Below are 19,971 nucleotides of genomic sequence, written 5' to 3' on the forward strand. Positions count from 1 at the left end.
CCACCTTTAGACAGAGTGGGTAGGACTGTCTCTTGCATCAGGCAGGGGCTCTCAACCACAAGAACCAGAATTTCACCCCCAAAATTAGGACTCTAAGGACAGGGACTATATCTCTACCATTAAGTCATAAATGTTTAGGGTGTGGATTCTCTCTTAGACTAGAAGTTCTGGAGGGTGGTCCATCTCTCTCCCATCAGACAAATAGGCTTTTGAGGGACAAGATATATCTTGTTCATCAGACTTGGGGCAAGGTTGCCTCCAAGAGGTTAGGAATCCACCAGACACATTGATTCCAACACAAAACTTTATTGTCAATACACAAATGTCTGGCTTTACTGGCATCACTTTTCTCCTCTTAGTTCTTGGGCCCACTGAGGCCCCATCTAGCTCTGGCCTAGAGCAGGAGCCCCAGGGTGTTCCTCCTTAGGCCAGATACAGGCTGCCTTGGCCAGCACCCCCTTGTGGTAGGGCTCTCACTCTCACCCAGTGCCCTTCATCCTGGCTCCTCTGGACCTGGTGCCTGTGCTAGAGAGGCCGCCGCTCCTTAGCCCCAGGCACCTGCCCAGGTGTGAGGGTCGGGATGGGCTCAGGCCAGGCTTAGCCAAGTCAGGCTAGGAATGCAGGAAGATGCAGCTGCTGGGTGTGTGTGCACAGGCCCCTTGGCTCCCCTTCTGCTCTCTCAGCGGCTGCTCTTGTGCTTGCTACGTAAGCTTGTACCAGACTCATGAATCTGCAAACCAAGAGGTCTTGTCAATACCCTACTCTGCCATAGCAGACGCCCCCTTACCTGTCTCCTCCAGCTTCAAGGGTGTCCCATGGAGGACTCCCGGGGAAGTCCTTTGTATGTTTAACTCTAGCCTGCCTCGTATCCACTCTGAGCTTGGGAGGCCAGGCAGTGGACACTGATGAGGCTGCTGGTCATTCTACTCCAGTCAGATGGCGTGGGAAGCCAAAACTGACGTGGGTGTGTGCCTTTTTCTCCTCTCAGGAGGAGGCTGCTCTTATGCACCCTTGACAGGACCCAAGGGTCCTTTACCGTCATGGACCTAAGTATCTGCCACTAAACAGGAAGCGAGCTGGCTCTAGTATTACTGAGAAAGGGTAGGTTTGAGGCCACTAGAATCAGAAGTGGCTCAATGGGCGGAACCTGGGCTCAATGGGAGGTCCCAGGTTCAAAACCCCGAGATCTGCTGGAGGAAGCGGGGCCTCTCAGAGAAGAAAAGGAGAACCTAACTTGACTGGTGAATTGGCCATAACTGCTAGGGTGCATGGGAATCTAGGGGGTGGACCTTGGAATAGACAGAAACCTGGACTGCTGCGGCAGAGGCTAGGCTGGACTGGGTGGGGTGGTGGGTGGTGGGGTAAGCACAGCTTGGGTAGGAGAGGAAAGCTGCACCTTTTCCCTGCTGACGAGAGCAGTGATCAAGTCTTGCTGGTGAGTCATGTTACGGCTGTCCAAGGAGGACCTGCTGCCTAGGGACATGCTCTTTGACAAGTGCCTTTGCAGCAGCGCCTCCTCCTGCTCCTGGTTGAAGCTGATGGAATGTATCTCCTCCGCTATCCTGGGGTCAGAGGGGTGAGTACGTTCCAGGGTAGGGGGAAAAGGGGCAGTCCTCCCATCTCTTCCCTGGTGTCCAACCCCTTCATCCTCCTCCTTCACTCTGATAGAGACCCAGGATGAGCTGTGTGCTCCCTTGTGTGAGATAGGAGGAACCTGGAGGTCTGGATTCCAGCTCCTCCAGAAGGCTGGGGGACTATGGGTAAATCATTTAACCTCTCTGGGCCACAGAGTCCACATTATAAAATGGTGAGGACATAAGGCCAGAAGAATCTGAGGCTCCACTCAGCCCTAACTCACAGGACTTGGGGATACCCCTAGTATCCACCCTACGTGTTGAGCTCATCTCGGATCTTTCTGTACTGCTTCAAGTTCTCCTGTATTGCCTCCAGCACCAAGCAAAAGTTGTCGCATGTGTTTTCTGAGAGGTTCAACAGGGGTCCCCCCACAAGTGGCTCCTGCGGAAGGCCAGACATCTCCTTACGGGCCACCATACAGTGCACCACTGGCAGGCCATTATTCTTGTATGTCTCCTCGTCGACTGCCTAGGGAAGGAAAAATGGAGAGAGGGCAGACAGCTCAACTGGCACCTCCTCCTCTAGCCAATTCCTGCTTGGCTTCAGGGAGGATGAGTGTCTTAGGATACCAGGATTCTAATGTCTCTCATTTCAGGTCCAACCAATCTTAGCTTCCTTACTTGCTGTGGGAGCTGAACTTCAAATATACAAGCCATGCCTGACCAGTGGTGGTGCAGTAGATAGAGTGTCGATCTGGGACACGGAGGTCCCAGGTTCAAAACATTGGGGTCTGCTGGTTTGAGCGCAAGCTCACTGGCTTGAATCTGTGATCATTGACATGATCCCATGGTCACTGGCTTGATCCCAAAGGTCGCTGGCTTGAGCCTAATGTCACTGGCTTGAGCAAGGGGTCATGGCTCAGAGGGAACCCTCCAGTCAAGGCACATATGAAAAGCAATCAATGAATAATTAAAGTGACACAACTACAAGTTGATGCTTTTCATCTCTCTCTACCCCTGTCTCTGTCTCTCTCTCACAAAAATGAAATAAAATAAAATAAATACAAGCCTTTCCCCACCTCTTTGAAAATTCTCACCTCTCTTTAAAACAGCCCCACACTTACCCCCGTCATTTCAGTCCTGATAAATTCTACTCAGCAAACTGCTAAAGCCCTATCTACTCTCAAATCACAGCCCAGAGTCCTCAACACTTTGGGAAGTACTACACCAGTGGTAGTCAGCCTGGTCCCTACCGCCCACTAGTGGGTGTTCCAGCTTTCATGGTGGGCGGTAGCGGAGCAACCAAAGTATTATATAAATAAAAAGATAGATTCAACTATAGTAAGTTGTTTTATAAAGATTTATTCTGCCAGGCCCTGGCCGGTTGGCTCAGCGGTAGAGCGTCGGCCTGGCGTGCGGGGGACCCGGGTTTGATTCCTGGCCAGGGCACATAGGAGAAGCGCCCATTTGCTTCTCCACCCCCACCCCCTCCTTCCTCTCTGTCTCTCTCTTCCCCTCCCGCAGCCAAGGCTCCATTGGAGCAAAGATAACCCGGGCGCTGGGGAAGGCTCCTTGGCCTCTGCCCCAGGCGCTAGAGTGGCTCTGGTCGCGGCAGAGCGACGCCCAGGGTGGGCAGAGCATCGCCCCCTGGTGGGCAGAGCCTCGACCCTGGTGGGCGTGCCGGGTGGATCCCGGTCGGGCGCATGCGGGAGTCTGTCTGACTGTCTCTCCCCGTTTCCAGCTTCAGAAAAATACAAAAAAAAAAAAAAAAAAAAAGATTTATTCTGCCAAACTTAGCGAAAATCCGACATAAAGTACTTGGTAAGTAATTATTATTATATGCTTTAACTTGCTGTAACTCTGCTTTATAAATTTTATAAAGTAAAGTTACTTTCCTACTTTATAAATCACTATTACTGTGGAACCGGTAGGCAGTTAGAAAATTTTACTACTAACAGAGATACAAAAGTGGGCAGTAGGTATAAAAAGGTTGACTACCCCTGTACTACACCCTCCACCTCCCCAACCTTTCTGAAGTTCTACTCCTGAATAAATAATAATGTAGCTAATATTTATTGTTATTAGTATGTGCCAAGTACTATTCATTTATCCATGTAGTTTTCATAATAGTTTTATGAGGTAAGTATTGTCATTATTCCCATTTTACAGAAGAAGAAATCGAGGCTTAGATTGGTTAAATGCCCTAAGGTCACCCAGCTGCCCGGTTTTGAGTTGCCATGGAAACAAGACATCTAGGTCATCCACACCCCTTAGAAGCTCCAGTTGGTGAGCTAGCACTCAGGGTACAGAATGCTACCTCTGGGTCTCAAGCTTGGCTTTCTCCAGGCACTTGAGTGTTCGAGCGCGCGCACGCGCACACACGTATACACTCCAGTCAGCACTCATACACACACTCCTGCTGCCCTCCCCATCTCACTCACCTCATTGAAGTTTATTTGAGTCTGTTGCCCCTGCTCTCGTGCCTTCATCATTTGCTCCAGGTTGGTGGTCACCACGACGATCAACAGGTTGATGCCAATGAAGGCACCAATGGTGATGAAGAAGGAAAAATAGAGGGCACCCCCAATCTCCATTGCATAGTCCCTGGTCTTCATCCTGGAGATGGCAGGCAAGAGCCCTGTCACCACCCTGGCCCTCTGAGCTCAGTTTCCTCATCTATGAAACAGGGAAATTATCTCAAGGCCCATGGACTTTCGCCACTTCACTGAGGCTGTGCAGATATAATGCCTATTTCTAATTGTCCCAGCAGCTGCTCCTCACTGAGAACCTGCCCTGCAGCCAGAGAGTGGGGTCCTCAACCCAGACCTGCAAGGCGGGGCTTTGTGCATCAGCATTATTAAGTTTGATCTATTGACAGTGATGTTTCTTATTATAAAAAGTAATTCATGCCCTGGCCGGTTGGCTCAGTGGTAGAGCATCGGCCTGGCATGCAGGAGTCCAGGGTTCGATTCCCGGCCAGGGCACACAAGAGAAGCGCCCACCTGCTTCTCCACCCCTCCCCCTCTCCTTCCTCTCTGTCTCTCTCTTCCCCTCCCGCAGCCAAGGCTCCATTGGAGCAAAGTTGGCCCGGGCGCTGAGGATGGCTCTGTGGCCTCTGCCTCAGGCGCTAGAGTGGCTCTAGTTGCAACAAAGCGACGCCTTGGATGGGCAGAGCATCGCCCCCTGGTGGGCATGCCGGGTGGATCCTGGTTGGGCGCATGCGGGAGTCTGTCTGACTGCCTCCTCGTTTCTGGCTTCGAAAAAATACAAAAAAAAAAAAAGTAATTCAAGCTCATTATAAAAAGATTAGATGGACGATATACAGGGGAAATCCCACCCATGTTAATAACTATTATAAATCTCCCATAAAATATTTCCCCAAATAATAATGTGTGCTCTCTCTCCTCTCTCTCATAGCATGTGTGTGTGTGTCTACCATGCCAAGTTCTATGCTAAGAGATTTATATATATATATATATTTTCTATTGATTCTCACAGCAATTCATGACATATTTAATAGTGTATTTTTTTATTTTCCCCAATGACAAATGGGGAAACTGAGGCTCAGAAAAGAGATGAAGTAACTTGCCCAAGGTTACATGGTGAGTGTGGTGGAACAAAGACTCAAAAACCCAGTCTGCCTGTATTTACACTCTATAGTTTCTCCACTACCTCAGTGATAATACATGACGGTGGCAGAAGCCCCCTACCAACTGGGCTATGAAAGGAATAAAAAGAAATCAGTCAGAGGCCCAACTCTCTGGAGTAGACTGGGAATAAATAGGGTTTAGTCTTAATGGGAAGGAGTTACAGAACAGAACACCGTCCTCCAAAAAAAAAATAACAGAATCCAGGCAGCCAACATGACCTTGGGCAGTGGGTCTAAGAATAAATGAAATGAGACCTTAAGTTCCCGGGAGTCCAGGCAGTTTGGTGGGCTCCAGTGTGGGATGGGAGGCTGCCCTGAAGCCCTAGTGCAATGACAGAAAGTTCCTCTAGCCCAAGGCCTGCCTACCCAGCTGTTTAGCACAATGGGAGAAATATCCATGAATAGGTCTGCAGTGGGACTGTGAATGGGTGGAGTTTCAAAGAGACAAGGCTTTGAGCAGTCCATAAACCCAGAGCACCCAGCCCTAGTGGTCTCCTTTCCTCCAGTTTAAAGCCTCAACACCCGCTTCCTGCCAGCCATCCTTACCCCCAGCCCTGGAGCACTGCTCCCACCCAGAGTCCTTTTCCCTTCTCAGTCAGTATTTTGCTTCATGGGAGCCCAGCCCTGCATTGCTTGGCTTGGCTAGGGGCCCAGAAGCCCCACGGGGACTCACTGAAAGTCATTGTAGATGTCCACCCAGCCATCCTGGGTAATGCAGATGAAGAGGGTGTACAGGGCAACCTTCATGTTCCGGAAATGCATGGGCACAAGTGCACCAAAGAGAGTGACCCCAAACACAGAGAACACCTGCCAGAGAGACCAAAGACCCGCCCTGGCTTTACCCAAGAGCCTTGGAAACAAGACATGCAAATGAATGCTGCCAAGGGAACCACAGAGATTTGGGCCCATAGGCTTCTCCTCTCCTCCAGACACCCCTGTACCCCAGTGACCCAGGGCCTGTTCAGGGAAGGGGAGTGGCAGAGGTGGGGGAGGGCACTGACCAGCATGAAGAAGAGGATGAGGAACATGATATTGGCCATGTCCGGCACTGACTGCAGAATGACGCGGATGATCTCGGCCAGGGGTTTCACCGCCATGCACACGTGCACCAGACGAAGCACCCTGCGGCAGAGCCTCTCAGGGGTGCCCCTCAGCCCTTCCCAGACCCCCTCCTCCTTACCACCACCCTACCTGCCCAGGCAGACAGAACTAATCCCCAGCTGGTAATAACCCCCCATCTCTTTCCCAGAGTCCAGACAGATCCCCCTCTTTTCCCCAGAGTTCCCAGCTCACCTGAGGGTGTAGGTGATAGAACTGACATTGAGTTCATGAATGAAGAAACTCAGGAGCAAGATAAAGACGATAACGAAGTTGAGGGTGTTCCAGCCGTCCTGGGGGGGGGGGGGGGCGGGGCGGCCCCAGCAGGGTCTGTCAGGCCAGCCCATGGGGACATCCTGGGTCTGCCTTTCCCACACCCCAACAATGGGGGCTCAATGTTCCCTTCACAGCAGGGCCAGTCACCTGCCATCACTGCTGTGACTCATTCTGTCGTCACCAAAACGTGTCACCCAACAGGCATGCACTTGCGGTCTCAGACATGGGCCAACAGCCGAGGGCAGCCTCAGAGACACACAGTGGATGGAGACTCGACTCACACGCACACGGCTAGTTCCTTTTTTTTTTTTTAATTTTTTTTTATTCATTTTTTGAGAGAGAGAGGAGAGAGAGAGAGAGAGAGAAGGGGGAGGAGCAGGAAGCATCAACTCCCATATGTGCCTTGACCAGGCAAGCCCAGGGCTTTGAACCGGCGATCTCAGCATTCCAGGTCATTGCTCTATCCACTGTGTCACCACGGGTCAGGCACGGCTAGTTCCTAAGCTGAGTATCCACCTTGGCTAGTGCACTGCTGAAAATGGCCTTGCCCTACAATTCAGTGACAGCAGAGTGTTTGGACGCTCCAGCCTTTCTGTGACACACAGTCCAATAAAAGGAAAATAAATACCAGTAAAAAGATTCAGAACCACTGCATCGGTAGACAGTACAGAGATGAACTAGCTCTCACTGTATAAGAGAGACAGGAAATGTTTACAGGTACAAATCCAGTAAGGCACAAACTTATCCAGGAACAGGGAAGGGGGAAAGAATCTCACACAAATAAAGAAAAGGAGTGAAAGCAAGAATTCTGTGTGTACGTTTCAATGGTTTTGACCCATATGTCTCCGCATTAAATATTCAGTAGGAAAAGTGGTGTGTGTGTGTTTTTTTTTTAATGGAAAAACAGTCCATTAAACACAAGCTTTCCTGGTGTCCCATCTTCAGAGTGTCTGTCCCTACACATACACAAGGAGACACAAGTCTGCCTGTCTATAGATCCATCGTTCCTTCCGTCCAGTATGAAGCTCATATTCTATGCCAGATCCTGAGCTAAATTCTGAAGATGCAGGATTTCTGCCCTGCTGGGCTCACAGATTTTGTTTTGAGGGATTTGGACAGACAGTAAATTTTAACTCCAGGTAAGAAAGATAAAGCACACAGAAAGCACATAGTAGTAGAGAGATACACAGCAACACCTAACCTAGTCTGGGAGAGACAGAAAGAATTCCTGGAAGCGAGGTTATCTGAGTGAATCTTAAGCTGTGAGTAGGAGTAAGTAATTGAATAAGTGACAGAGAGCTTGTATAGAGAGGGGTCAGCATGGACAAGGACATAGGGGTGAGAAGGGTGTGAGAGTGTGTGTGTGTGTGTGTGTGTGTGTGTAATGCAACTACAAGCAGTTTGGTGCAGCTGGAACACCAAGGGGAGGCCAGGTCTAGTGAGGCTGCTAAAATAAGCAAGGATACTTTGGCTTGTGCCTTGGGAAGATCACTCTGATGGCAGGTGGGGACACAGGAAGCCATAGCAACATTCTGGTGAGAGAAGACAAGGCAAGAGCTAAAATAGGGATAGCAGGGATGCAGAGATGGCAAGAAATTTGAGCCTGACCTGTGGTGGCACACAGTGGATAAAGCATCAACCTGGAATGCTGAGGTTGCCGGTTCAAAACCCTGGGCTTGACTAGTTAAGGCACATATGGGAGTTGATGCTTCCTGCTCTTCCTTTCTCTCTCTTTCTCTGGCCCCCCGCTCTTTCTCTCCTCTCTAAAATAAATAAATAAAGTCTTTAAAAAATGTTTTTTTAAAAAAGAAATTTGAGAAATATTTAGAAGGTGAAATAATGATTAATAGGCTGTGGGGATGAGGAGGAGGAAGGAGTCACAGATGGTGTTGAAAGAAAGGGAGAACTAGGGACAAACCTGAGAATCTTTATGTGGCAGGGCAATATTTGAGATATTAATTTTCAGACTTTCCTCTCTTCAGCATATTTTCCCCTTTCCCTCCTCTCGCCACCACCTCCACCATACACATGCAACAAGGAGTAGGCTTTGTGTACCAGGACCCAGGGGAAGGAATGGGGGTGGGGAAGGAGGCAAAAGCAGCTTCTAACAAGCCCTGGCTTTTGGCACTGGTAGCCTGGTCCTAGATGGAAGGTTAGGGTTTGGAACATTATCTTAGCTGGGTTGATTTGCCCTTCAGGGGACATTTGGCAATATCTGGGGATAGTCTTGGTTGCCACAACTAGGATGGTGCTAATGTCATCTGGTGGGTAGGTGTCAGAAATGCTGCTAAACATCCTATAATGCATTAGTACAGTCCCCACAACAAAAAATTATCCAGGCCAAAACGTCAATACTGAGCCTGACCAGGTGGTGGCACAGTGGATAGAGCATCGGACTGGGATGCGGAAGGACCCAGGTTCAAGACTCCGAGATCGCCAGCTTGAGCGCGGGCTCATCTGGCTTGAGCAAGGAGCTCACCAGCTTGGACCCAAGGTCACTGGCTCCAGCAGGGGGTTACTCGGTCTGCTGAAGGCCTACGGTCAAGTCACATGTGAGAAAGCAATCAATGAACAACTAAGAAGTCGCAACGCACAATGAGAAACTGATGATTGATGCTTCTCATCTCTCTCCTTTCCTGTCTGTCCCTGTCTATCTCTGCCTCTGTTAAAAACAAACAAACAAAAAAAAGTCAATACTGAGGTTGAGAAACCCTGGCTTAAGGGACAGGCAGAGTGGCTTGAGGAATGCAAGATTCTCATGCTTGCTCTAAGTCCCTCCCTGTGCTAAGAAAGTCTGGGGCTTAACTCTGAAAGTGCAGATCCCTAACTTCTGCTGGAAGAAATCTCAGGAAGATGTGAAGGAGGAACGTTCCCTCTTAGTGAATAGATGTCTGCCTGCATTCAAGAGCTAGTTCTAAAGAAACAGTGCATTGAAGTGTTCACAAAACCATGGTACCTGCTCTCCTCTCCAGTGTGGTGATGTGTAAATACAACCCATCCTATTCTTTTTTTCTGTTAATAAGCATCCTTGCAACTCTTGTTTGCCCAGAGCAGTCTTTAAGACGTCTAGACAAAAAAATTTGTGTTCCAAGTTCTGCATTCTGTGTTCTATGAAGTAAAAACTCTGACCCACGGAAAGATTATACTTCTACTTGGTTGTTCTGGTAACTATATTTAAATGATACTTCCTTTTTATGAGAGGGGTTTTTTTGGATAGTTTTTTTTAAGCCTCTTTTCAAACATGCCCAAAGGTAAAATAAACTCCTTGGCTTCAGAAGTCCTATTCACACAAAGAGTTTGAGTTTTTCTCTCTTTAATGTAACTTCCAGACCCATGCCCACCCAGACAGCTCCCTGATAACTAATTCTACAGAACAAGGGTCAGCAAACTCTAGGCCAGGGGCTAAAGCTGGCCAGCAGCTCTTTTCTTATAAAACTGTCAGGTTAAGAATGGTATACATATTAATGGGTGGGTGAAAAGATAAAAAAATAATATTTGGTGACACATACAAAGTATATGAAGTTCAAATTTTGATGTCCTTGAATGAGGTTATTTGGGGCACAGGCATGTTTATTTATCTACGTGCTGTCCTTGGCTTCTTCATGTTCCCACGGCAGAGGTGACGAGTGTTTGCAACAGAGACTAGGCAGCCCACAATACTGAAAATACTTATCTGGCCCTTTATAGAAAAAGTTTGATGATTCCTACTCTTGAACCCTGTAAATTAAGGTAAACGTTCTCAATCTCATTTTTTTATATAAGGAAATCAAGATTTTCCCAGGATCACAGATTGGGGGAAATTTGGAGCAGGCACTGAAACCCAGAGAGGCTGCACTTCTAGTATAAGTTACTGTATCAGACATCTCAGAAGTAGTCCATCTCTGTCTGTCTGTCTGTCTCTCTCTCTCTCTCTACACACACACACACACACACACACACACACACACACACACACACACACACATCTCAGTTGGCCAGAGCAGGAGTACAGGGATGGGGACTGGGTGGGATGCAGTTCCTAAGGAAGGGTAGGGGCGATGGCAGGGAGGGCCCAGGATCTCACCTTCCAGAAAATCCAGAAGCCATTTAACCAGCCCAGGAGAACCTCACAGATAAGAATGGTCAGCACAATGTCATCTATAGTAGTGAATAACTCATAGTGTTTCTACATGGAAGACAGAGAAAAGGAGAGGGACAGGCAGGTCAGTGGAATGGAGGACTGGGCAGGGCCAGGGAGAGGGGACGCCCTGGGGGGAGGGAAGGCCCACACTTCTGCTTCTCTTCATCTTTAACATCTCTGGAGCTCCCTTAGAGCACACCTTGCACGTACATGCCAGGCACTGTGCTAAGACCACACACACGTCATTGTCATTATCATCACCATCATCCCACAAAGTAGACTGTATTGTCATCTTACAGATGAGCAGTGAAAGGTGCCCAAGGTCAGACAGCCACAGTAGAGATTGTTGTCTGATTGCAAAACTCTGCTTCTTAGAGTGAGGATAGGATACTTGGAAAAGGGAAGTGTGGGAGACATAGAACTGGCCCCAGAATTGGGAGGAAAAATTCTGACCCTGAGATGGAAAACACTATGTTCCACCTTTCTCTTCTGGTTGTCCCAACCATTCCTGCTGCCCCAGCTCCCAAATCCCCCAGGTCAGCCTGCTCAAACTCCTGGGTGTCTCCCCCGGCTATGTTCCCTGGCTGGCTGGATTGCAGACAGATAACTTGACGACTTTGAATTCTGTTTATATCCCAACTCACTTTCACCCAACACAGGTCCTACGCCCTTAGCTCCCATTAAGCTGTGATGCCACTATAGGGAGTGACACTATTAACAGCTCTCAGCCCCTGATTCTACCCTGGCAGTTACCACAGTCACCTGGACTCCTTACTTTCTTCACCTCCATGGCCATCAGACTCTACCCAAGACTCACGACCACACCTGGAGGCCTCCTGCTGCCCATACCTTGCCACCACACACATCCACTCACTGGGCAGAGCTTCTTAAACCCAGATGGGAAGTTACGGTTTATGGGCTCCCTGCCTGTTTCAAATTCTCAAAGGGCATCATGGACGAGGGATGTTTGTTTACAACAAGGAAGAGTTTTCTGTTCCCTCATCTGTCCCCACAGTGCCATCCCACTGGCCACTGAAGGCAATCAGCTCTCCTCACTATTTGTAGAAAGAACTTCCTAGTTAGTCCTCATGCTTTCTCCAAGTCATGGGCACCTATGGCTAAATCAGAGTTGCCTTCTCTACCCACAAGCCTTCCATGGTTCCCTATGGCCTTCAGAGGAAGGTTCAAAATGGGAGTGGCATTCACAGGTCTCTAGAATTTGAACTCCATACACATATCCTATCTTATACCAGTGGTTTTACCATTTTTGGTTGGGACCCATAGTAAGAAATATATTTTACATCTTAAAACATAAAGCTCTCTCCCCCTTCTTCTTTTTTTTAATTTTTTATTTATTCATTTTAGAGAGGAGAGGGAGAGAGAGAGAGAGAAAGAGAGAGAGAGGAGAGAGAGAGAGAGAGAGAGAGAAGGAGGGAAGAGCTGGAAGCATCAACTCCCATATGTGCCTTGACCAGGCAAGCCCAGGGTTTCGAACCGGCGACCTCAGCATTTCCAGGTCGATGCTTTATCCACTGCGCCACCACAGGTCAGGCTCTCTCCCCCTTCTTTACTCCTCACCCCCCTACACAGATGATTTCTATTTTATTCTTTTTCATCCTACTATTTCATTCCATATCAGAGTGTTAGCACCTGCCCTCTAAACTGATTTCATGACCCATCAATGTGTATGATCTTCCCTCCAGTCTACTCATTCTCCAAGCCTTGGCAATTGGGTTTCTGCTCCTACCACATCATAGCATCCTCTCATCAAGGTCATATGAGCTAAATAGTCCTTGATGCCTAGTCTCTTAGCCACATCTGCCGTGTGCCCGCTCCCCTGAGAGTGCACCCTCCTGGGCTGCTCTCACCCCTCTGGGAATTCTCCTTTCCTTTCTACCCTTCGCTCGTAGGCTCCCCTCAGAGTTCTATGTTGGCCTCTTCTCTGTTCACTTAGTTCTCTCTCCCCAGGCAGCCTCATCCCTTCCTTTAGCTTCAGCAACCATCCACCCAGATGCTGGCAACTCTCATGCCCCCACCTCCGTCCCAGTGCTCTCTACGGTGTTTCAGATTTGACCTCTAACCCCTCAGACTCTACACAGCTCAGACCAAACTCATCATCCTCCCATGTCCCACATCCCAACAAATGGCACCATCCCCACCAAGTTGCTCAAGCCACAAACATAACTTCTTGCTCTCCCTGTGTGTGTGTGTGAGATGATGACAGATGTTAAACAAGGTAGTATGTATAAGTGCTCACTAAGTGGTTGCTTTCCTGAAATCGATCTGGAAGCCCCATGGATCTGACTCTTAGGGAGCTTCAGATACATGTGGCCTCTTTTTACCTACAACCATTGTCCTGGTCCAAGTCCTGTCATCTTTCACCTGAACATCGCCAACACGGTCCTGTCTGCTCCACCTTTCCCATTCTTGACTCTCTCTTCTGTGACCAACACTGTGGCATCCAGTGTAAGTTTTCCTTTTTTTTTTTTTAACAGAGACAGAGAGAGAGTCAGAAAGAAGGGATAGATAGGGAAAGATAGACAGGAATGAAGAGATGAGAAGCATCAATCATTTGTTTTTCATTGCAACACCTTAGTTGTTCATTGATTGCTTTCTCATATGTGCCTTGACTGTGGGGCTACAGCAGACCGAGTAACCCCTTGCTCGAGCCAGCAACCTTGGGTCCAAGCTGGTGAGCTTTGCTTAAACCATATGAGCCTGCGCTCAAGCTGGCAACTTCGGGGTCTCAAACCTGGGTCCTCTGCATCCCAGTCCGATGCTCTATCCACTGCACCACCACCTGGTCAGGCAGTTTTCCTTTTTTTTTTTTTTTTTTTAAAGATTTAATGATTTTTGCCCTGGCCGGTTGGCTCAGCGGTAGAGCGTCAGCCTGGCATGCGGAGGACCCAGGTTCGATTCCCGGCCAGGGCACACAGGAGAAGTGCCCATTTGCTTCTCCACCCCTCCGCCGCGCTTTCCTTTCTTTCTCTCTCTTCCCCTCCCGCAGCCAAGGCTCCATTGGAGGAAAAATGGCCCGGGCGCTGGGGATGGCTCTGTGGCCTCTGCCTCAGGCGCTAGAATGGCTCTGGTCGCAACATGGCGACGCCCAGGATGGGCAGAGCATCGCCTCCTGGTGGGCAGAGCGTTGCCCCATGGTGGGCGTGCCGAGTGGATCCCGGTCGGGCGCATGCGGGAGTCTGTCTGACTGTCTCTCCCTGTTTCCAGCTTCAGAAAAATGAAAAAAAAAAATTTAATGATTTTTGAGAGAGGAGAGAAAGGCAGGGGTGGTTGGGCAGGAGAAGCAGAAAGCATCAACTTGTAGTTGCTTCTCACATTTGCCTTGACCAGGCGAGCCTGGGGCTTCAAACCAGTGACTCCAGCATTCCAGATTGATGCCTTATCCACTGTGCCACCCTAGGTCATGCCAGTGTAAGTTTTCTAAACACATGCCTGGTCATGTCACTTCCATACTTTAAACCAGGGATCCCCACACTTTTTACACAGGGGGCCAGTTCACTGTCCCTCAGACCATTGGCAGGCCAGACTATAAAAAAAAAACTATGAACAAATTTCTATGCACACCGCACATATCTTATTTTAAAGTAAAAAACCAAAACGGGAACAAATACAATATTTAAAATAAAGAACAAGTAAATTTAAATCAACAAACTGACCAGTATTTCAATGGGAACTATGGGCCTGCTTTTGGCTAATGAGATGGTCAATGTCTAGGTCCATATTTGTCACTGCTAGCTGTAACAAGTGATATGACGCGCTTCCAGAGCCGTGACGCGTGCGTCCTGCATCACCGGAAGTAGTACTGTACACGAGCAATGCCGCGCTTTGCAGTGCTGCAACATACAGTGCTCCTCTCACTGACCACCAATGAAAGAGCTGCCCCTTCCAGAAGGGCGGCGGGGGCCGGATAAATGGCCTCAGGGGGCCACATGTGGCCCGCGGGCCGTAGTTTGGGGACCCCTGCTTTATACCCTTCCCTGCCTTTTCAATGGCATAGGATAAAGGCCACCCTTTAACGTAATTTTTTTTTTTTGTATTTTTCCAAAGCCAGAAACGGGGAGGCAGTCAGACAGACTCCTGCATGCGCCCGACGGGGATCCACCCGGCACGCCCACCAGGGGGCGATGCTCTGCCCATCCGGGGCGTCGCTCTGTTGCAAGCAGAGCCACTCTAGCTCCTGAGGCAGAGGCCACAGAGCCATCCTCAGCGCCCAGGCCAACTTTGCTCCAATGGAGCCTTGGCTGCGGGAGGGAAAGAGAGAGACAGAGAGGAAGGAAAGGGGGAGGGGTGGAGAAGCAGATGGGCGCCTCTCCTGTGTGCCCTGGCCGGGAATCGAACCCGGGACTCCTGCACGCCAGGCCAATGCTCTACCACTGAGCCAACCGGCCAGGGCCCTTTAACGTAATTTAAAGATCCTGCCACTGACCACCTTTCTGAATTCATCAGCTACCACATTGGACATTTTATTTCTGAAGCCGGAAACAGGGAGAGACAGTCAGACAGACTCCCGCATGTGCCTGACCAGGATCCACCCGGCACGCCCACCAGGGAGCGATGCTCTGCCCATCCGGGGCGTCGCTCTGTTGCAACCAGAGCCATTCTAGCACCTGGGGCAGAGGCCAAGGAGCCATCCCCAGCGCCTGGGCCATCTTTGCTCCCGTGGAGCCTTGGCTGTGGGAGGGGAAGAGAGAGACAGAGAAGAAGGAGAGGGGGAGGGGTGGAGAAGCAGATGGGCGCCTCTCCTGTGTGCCCTGGCCGGGAATCGAACCCGGGACTCCTGCACGTCAGGCCGACGCTCTACCACTGAGCCAACCAGCCAGGGCCACATTGGACATTTTAAAAATATTGATTTTAAATAGCACAATCTATGTATGTAGTATACTCCTTGTAAGAAAGTAAACTATGGCCCTGGCCGTTTGGCTCAGTGGTAGAGCGTCGGCCTGGCGTGCAGGAGTCCCGGGTTCGATTCCCGGCCAGGGCACACAGGAGAGGCGCCCATCTGCTTCTCCACCCCTCCCCCTCTCCTTCTTCTCTGTCTCTCTCTTCCCCTCCCACAGCCAAGACTCCACTGGAGCAAAGATGGCCCAGGCGCTGGGGATGGCTCTGTGGCCTCTGCCTCAGGCGCTAGAATGGCTCTGGTTGTGACAGAGCGATGCCCCAGATGGGCAGAGCATCGCCCCCTGGTGGGCGTGCCAGGTGGATCCCGGTCAGGCGCATGCAGGAGTCTGTCTGACTGCCTCCCTGTTTCCAACTTAAGAAAAATACAAAAAAAAAAAAAAAGAAAAAGAAAGAAAGAAAGTAAGTAAACTATTGCCCTGGCCAGGTAGCTTGGTTGGTTAGAGCATTGTCCTGACATACCAAGGTTTTGGGTTTGATCCCTGGTCAGGGCACAAACAAGAATCAACCAATGAATAAATAAATAAGTGGAACGACAAATTGGTGGGGGTTTTACCCCCCTATATCTCCTTTCAATAAAGGAGATTTTATTGCTAAAATCAATAAAGCAAAAAAACAAAACAAACAAACAAAAAAACTGCCTGGTGTGTGGTGGCACAGTGGATGGAGTGTCAACCTGGAACTCTGAGGTTGCCAGTTTGAAAGCCTGGGCTTGCCCAGTTAAGGCACATACAACAAGCAAAGAACAACTAAAGTGAAGCAACTATGAGCTGATACTTCTCATTCCCCACCCATCTCTCAATGTAAAACCAATGAGTACTATCTTTTTTTTAGCCTGACCTGTGGTGGCACAGTGGATAAAGCGTCAACCTGGAAACACTGAGGTTGCCGATTCAAAACCCTTTCTTGCCTGGTCAAGGCACATGTGGGAGTTGATACTTCCTGCTCCTCCCCCTTCTCTCTCTCTCTCTCTCTCTCTCTTCCCCCCCTCTCTAAAATGAATTAAAAAATTTTTTTTTTAATTTATTTAATCATTTTAGAGGGATGAGGGGTGGGAGAGAGAGAGAGAGAGAGATAGAGAAGCAAGGGAGGAGCAGGAAACATCAACTCCCACATGTGCCTTGACCAGGCAAGACCAGCCACCTCAGCGTTCCAGGTCAACACTTTATCCCCTGCACCACCACAGGTCAGGCAAATACAATCTTTTTAAAACACCTTAAAAAATAAAGAAAGTAGCCTGGCCAGGCAGTGGCACAGTGAATAGAGCGTCGGACTGGGATGCAGAGGACCCAGGTTCGAGACATGGGTTCATCTGGTTTGTGCAAAGCTCACCAGCATGGACCCAAGGTCGCTGGCTCGAGCAAGGGGTTACTTGGTCTGCTGAAGCCCCACAGTCAAGGCACATATGAGAGAGCAATCAATGAACTAAGCTGTTGCAATGAAAAACTAATGATTGATGCTTCTCATCTCTCTCTGTTCCTATTTTGTCTGTCCCTATCTGTCCCTCTCTTTGTAAAATAAATAAAGAAAATAAAGAAAATAAATTATCAAGGAAAAGACCAGAGTCATACTATACAGCAAGTTGGATACATAGAACACACACGCTATTTCTTCTGCCCCCAGATGTTCTTTCTCATATCCCTCTGCCTGGCCAACATCTACTCATTTTTTATTTTCAGGTTAAGTGTCCCTTTCTCCAAGAAGCCTCATCCTGACCCATCAGGGTTGATGTCCTCCCAGAGTTCTCATGCTCTGATACTGAGGCATTTATAAGGACATGTTTGTGTCTGTCTGAGATAGAACTGGGTCTATGTATTCATACCTGAAACCCTGGCACTGAACATGGTGCCTGGCATACAGTGACTCTCTCTTAGTGACTATTGATTAAAATAGACTACTCAGCCCTGGCAATGTAGCTGAGTTGGTTAGAGCATCATCCTGATACCCCAAGGTTGCAGGTTCAATCCCTGGTCAGGGCACATACAAGGATCAACCAATGAATACATAAGTAAGTGGAACAGCAAACTGATGTTTCTTTTTCTCTCTCTCCACCTTCCTCTCTTTCTCAAATCAATAAACTAAAACAAAAATTTTAAATGGGATATCCTTCCCTACAAGGCACCAGCCATTTGCCTGCCTCTGCTTACACCATTTTTTCCATGCCCTTCCTGTACAAATGCAATGTGTTCCTCAAAGCTGAGCCACCTCTATCACAAATGTCTTCCTTTATCTCTAGACCTCTGGAAGGTCAGAGCTGACAGGGCCTTGAAGAGCAGCCAATCCAATCACCATGGCAGATGAGGAGCTGAGGCCCAGAGAGGGAAATGCCTTACCCAGGTCCCCTTTAGATCAATGAGGACAGAGGTCAGGCTAGAGTCCCACCTGGCCAAGGACATAGTTGGTGCGGAGCGCGATGGTAAAGGCGTTGATCACCAGCAGCAGGGCCAGCAGCAGCTGAAAGGCCCAGTGTCGGAGCAGCTGCTTGACATACATTCGAGTGATGAACTCCTGTATGTCCCAGGCATCCTGGGAGAGGGTGGGAGATCTTCCTTCAGGCAGGTGTTACTGTGGGAGGCCTCTGCCTGGATGTTTTCTCTCAGTGAATGGGGCTCTCTGGGGAGGATAATCTGGGTGGGTGGGGGCTAAGAGGGGATCATGGAATGGGGTATCAGTGTAGAGGTCACTACCTAAATGGCTCACTGCTGGGGGATCTTTGTGGGGGTCATCGCAAGGGAGATTTGGGTTTCTGCTGGTGAGCGATTGTCATTACATAAGGGTTCCTGGGGGGGGGGGATCGCTGACAGGCAGTAGCTAACATATGGGGAAGTGACTGCAGGGGTTACTGCTGGGGAGTGTCCTCTGGAAGGATATTTAGAAGGCAAAGGGACAGAGTTATTTTTTATGTTAATTAATTTTGGGGGGTGCACTGTTCCTAAAAGTACTGCAATACCAGGTCAATGTGCGGAGTGGACGGAGCAAGCTCCTCGTCCATCTCCCTGCTCTACAAACCGATTTTAATATAGTGTCCTCGGGTAGGGGACGTATCAGATATTAAACTGGTAAGAACAGATACTACACTTGATCTTAGCCAAAAGGCCAAGAAGTGATGGGGACAGAGTCGTTATGAGGCCTGTTGCCCCACAGGTGCAGCTGCAATAGGGTTATTGTGGGGGTGAGGGTGGATGCTGCCCAGCCTTATCCTTACCTTTTTGCTAATGATATCTCGGCGGTCGATGAGCATTTGCTCCTCTGGCCGAATGAAGGGCTCTTGAGCAGACCTCTGCAAGCAAGGGTGAGGACAGGGCCCCTTAGTGCAGCCCCTACCCATCTGGACCCAGTACAATCCTCCTGTGCCCCACCCGACCATGGGGGCCCCAGACTGAATGGTGGAGCCAGGCAGGGGTCACCTACCATGACATCCAAAGGTTTGATATCGGTGCTGTCGCGCCATTGCTGCCACCACTTATTAGCCATAGCTGCTCAGTCTCCTCCACTCTTCAGAGAAATGTCACTCCAAGCAGTATTGCTCCCCCTCGTGGTGATATCATAGAGGCCTCTGTGACCTCTAGCCATTTGCATTCCACCAAGGAATTCTAGTCTCGAGAGAAGCTCCTCCCACTAAACCGCCTTGGTACCCCACAGAGGAAGCTAGGGACACTAAGGAATTTGGCTGGGGTCAAAAGTCAGAGGCTGGTGGGAGCAAGTCAGGTCTCCTCTACAACCTGGAGGGAAACACGGGGGTGTGTCCCTGCTCTGGATCCAGGAGCTGGAGGGGACACTGAAATGAGAAAAATGTTTCACCTCAGGGCCCTCCTCCTAACAGACTGCAACCTGCTCCCCTCCCCACTGCTACCCTATCCCATCACCCTGTCTCCAGCAGCCCACCCGCCCTTCCACACAAGGTATGTTTCCCATCTAGAGTGTGAAAGGCTGGTCTCTATTTCTTATTTTGTCTTCCCCTGAGATGGGGCAGGAAAGCACCCTCTGGTCTAAAGGGCTGGGGGCCAATGAGCATGATGAGGAGTCCTCGTAACCATGGAGTAGCAATACTCATCCTGGTAGACATGAGCTCCATGCAGTCCAGGCCAGTGGGCCACCCAGAAGGTAGGTACCAAGTGTTCCTCCCTGTCTGACAGCTTTTCATTCCAGTCCCCCTGGTCAGCCAATTCCTGATCATAAGATGGAAGTCAGGCCCTGGCCGGTTTGCTCAGCGGTAGAGCGTTGGCCTGGCATGTGGAAGTCCCGGGTTTGATTCCCAGCCCAGGGCACACAGGAGAAGTGCCCATCTGCTTCTCCCCCCCTCCCCCCCTCCTTCCTCTCTGTCTCTCTCTTCCCCTCCC

At 49.5% G+C, this 19,971-nt stretch overlaps 1 protein-coding gene and 2 non-coding genes across 3 annotated transcripts; all 3 read right to left on the bottom strand.

Annotated features, from left to right (window-relative positions):
* Positions 1-679: 679 nt before the first annotated feature.
* Positions 680-19,105, bottom strand: CATSPER4 (cation channel sperm associated 4). The gene is made up of 11 exons (XM_066265125.1): positions 19,043-19,105; positions 18,837-18,911; positions 18,014-18,157; positions 10,661-10,762; positions 6,517-6,614; positions 6,225-6,345; positions 5,897-6,030; positions 4,016-4,190; positions 1,892-2,103; positions 1,397-1,562; positions 680-730 (listed from the first exon to the last, which is right to left on the bottom strand). Exons 1-11 carry the CDS (start codon positions 19,103-19,105, stop codon positions 680-682), a joined length of 1,341 nt encoding a protein of 446 aa, XP_066121222.1.
* TRNAV-GAC (transfer RNA valine (anticodon GAC)) lies at positions 15,483-15,558 on the bottom strand. Its single transcript has one exon. It is a non-coding gene; the product is annotated as a tRNA-Val (tRNA).
* Positions 18,548-18,739, bottom strand: LOC136332506 (U2 spliceosomal RNA). Its single transcript, XR_010730755.1, has one exon. It is a non-coding gene; the product is annotated as a U2 spliceosomal RNA (small nuclear RNA).
* Positions 19,106-19,971: the final 866 nt, after the last annotated feature.

This window comes from Saccopteryx bilineata, chromosome 3 (genome assembly GCF_036850765.1).
Source record: "Saccopteryx bilineata isolate mSacBil1 chromosome 3, mSacBil1_pri_phased_curated, whole genome shotgun sequence".
In the NCBI taxonomy this organism is placed as follows: domain Eukaryota; kingdom Metazoa; phylum Chordata; class Mammalia; order Chiroptera; family Emballonuridae; genus Saccopteryx; species Saccopteryx bilineata.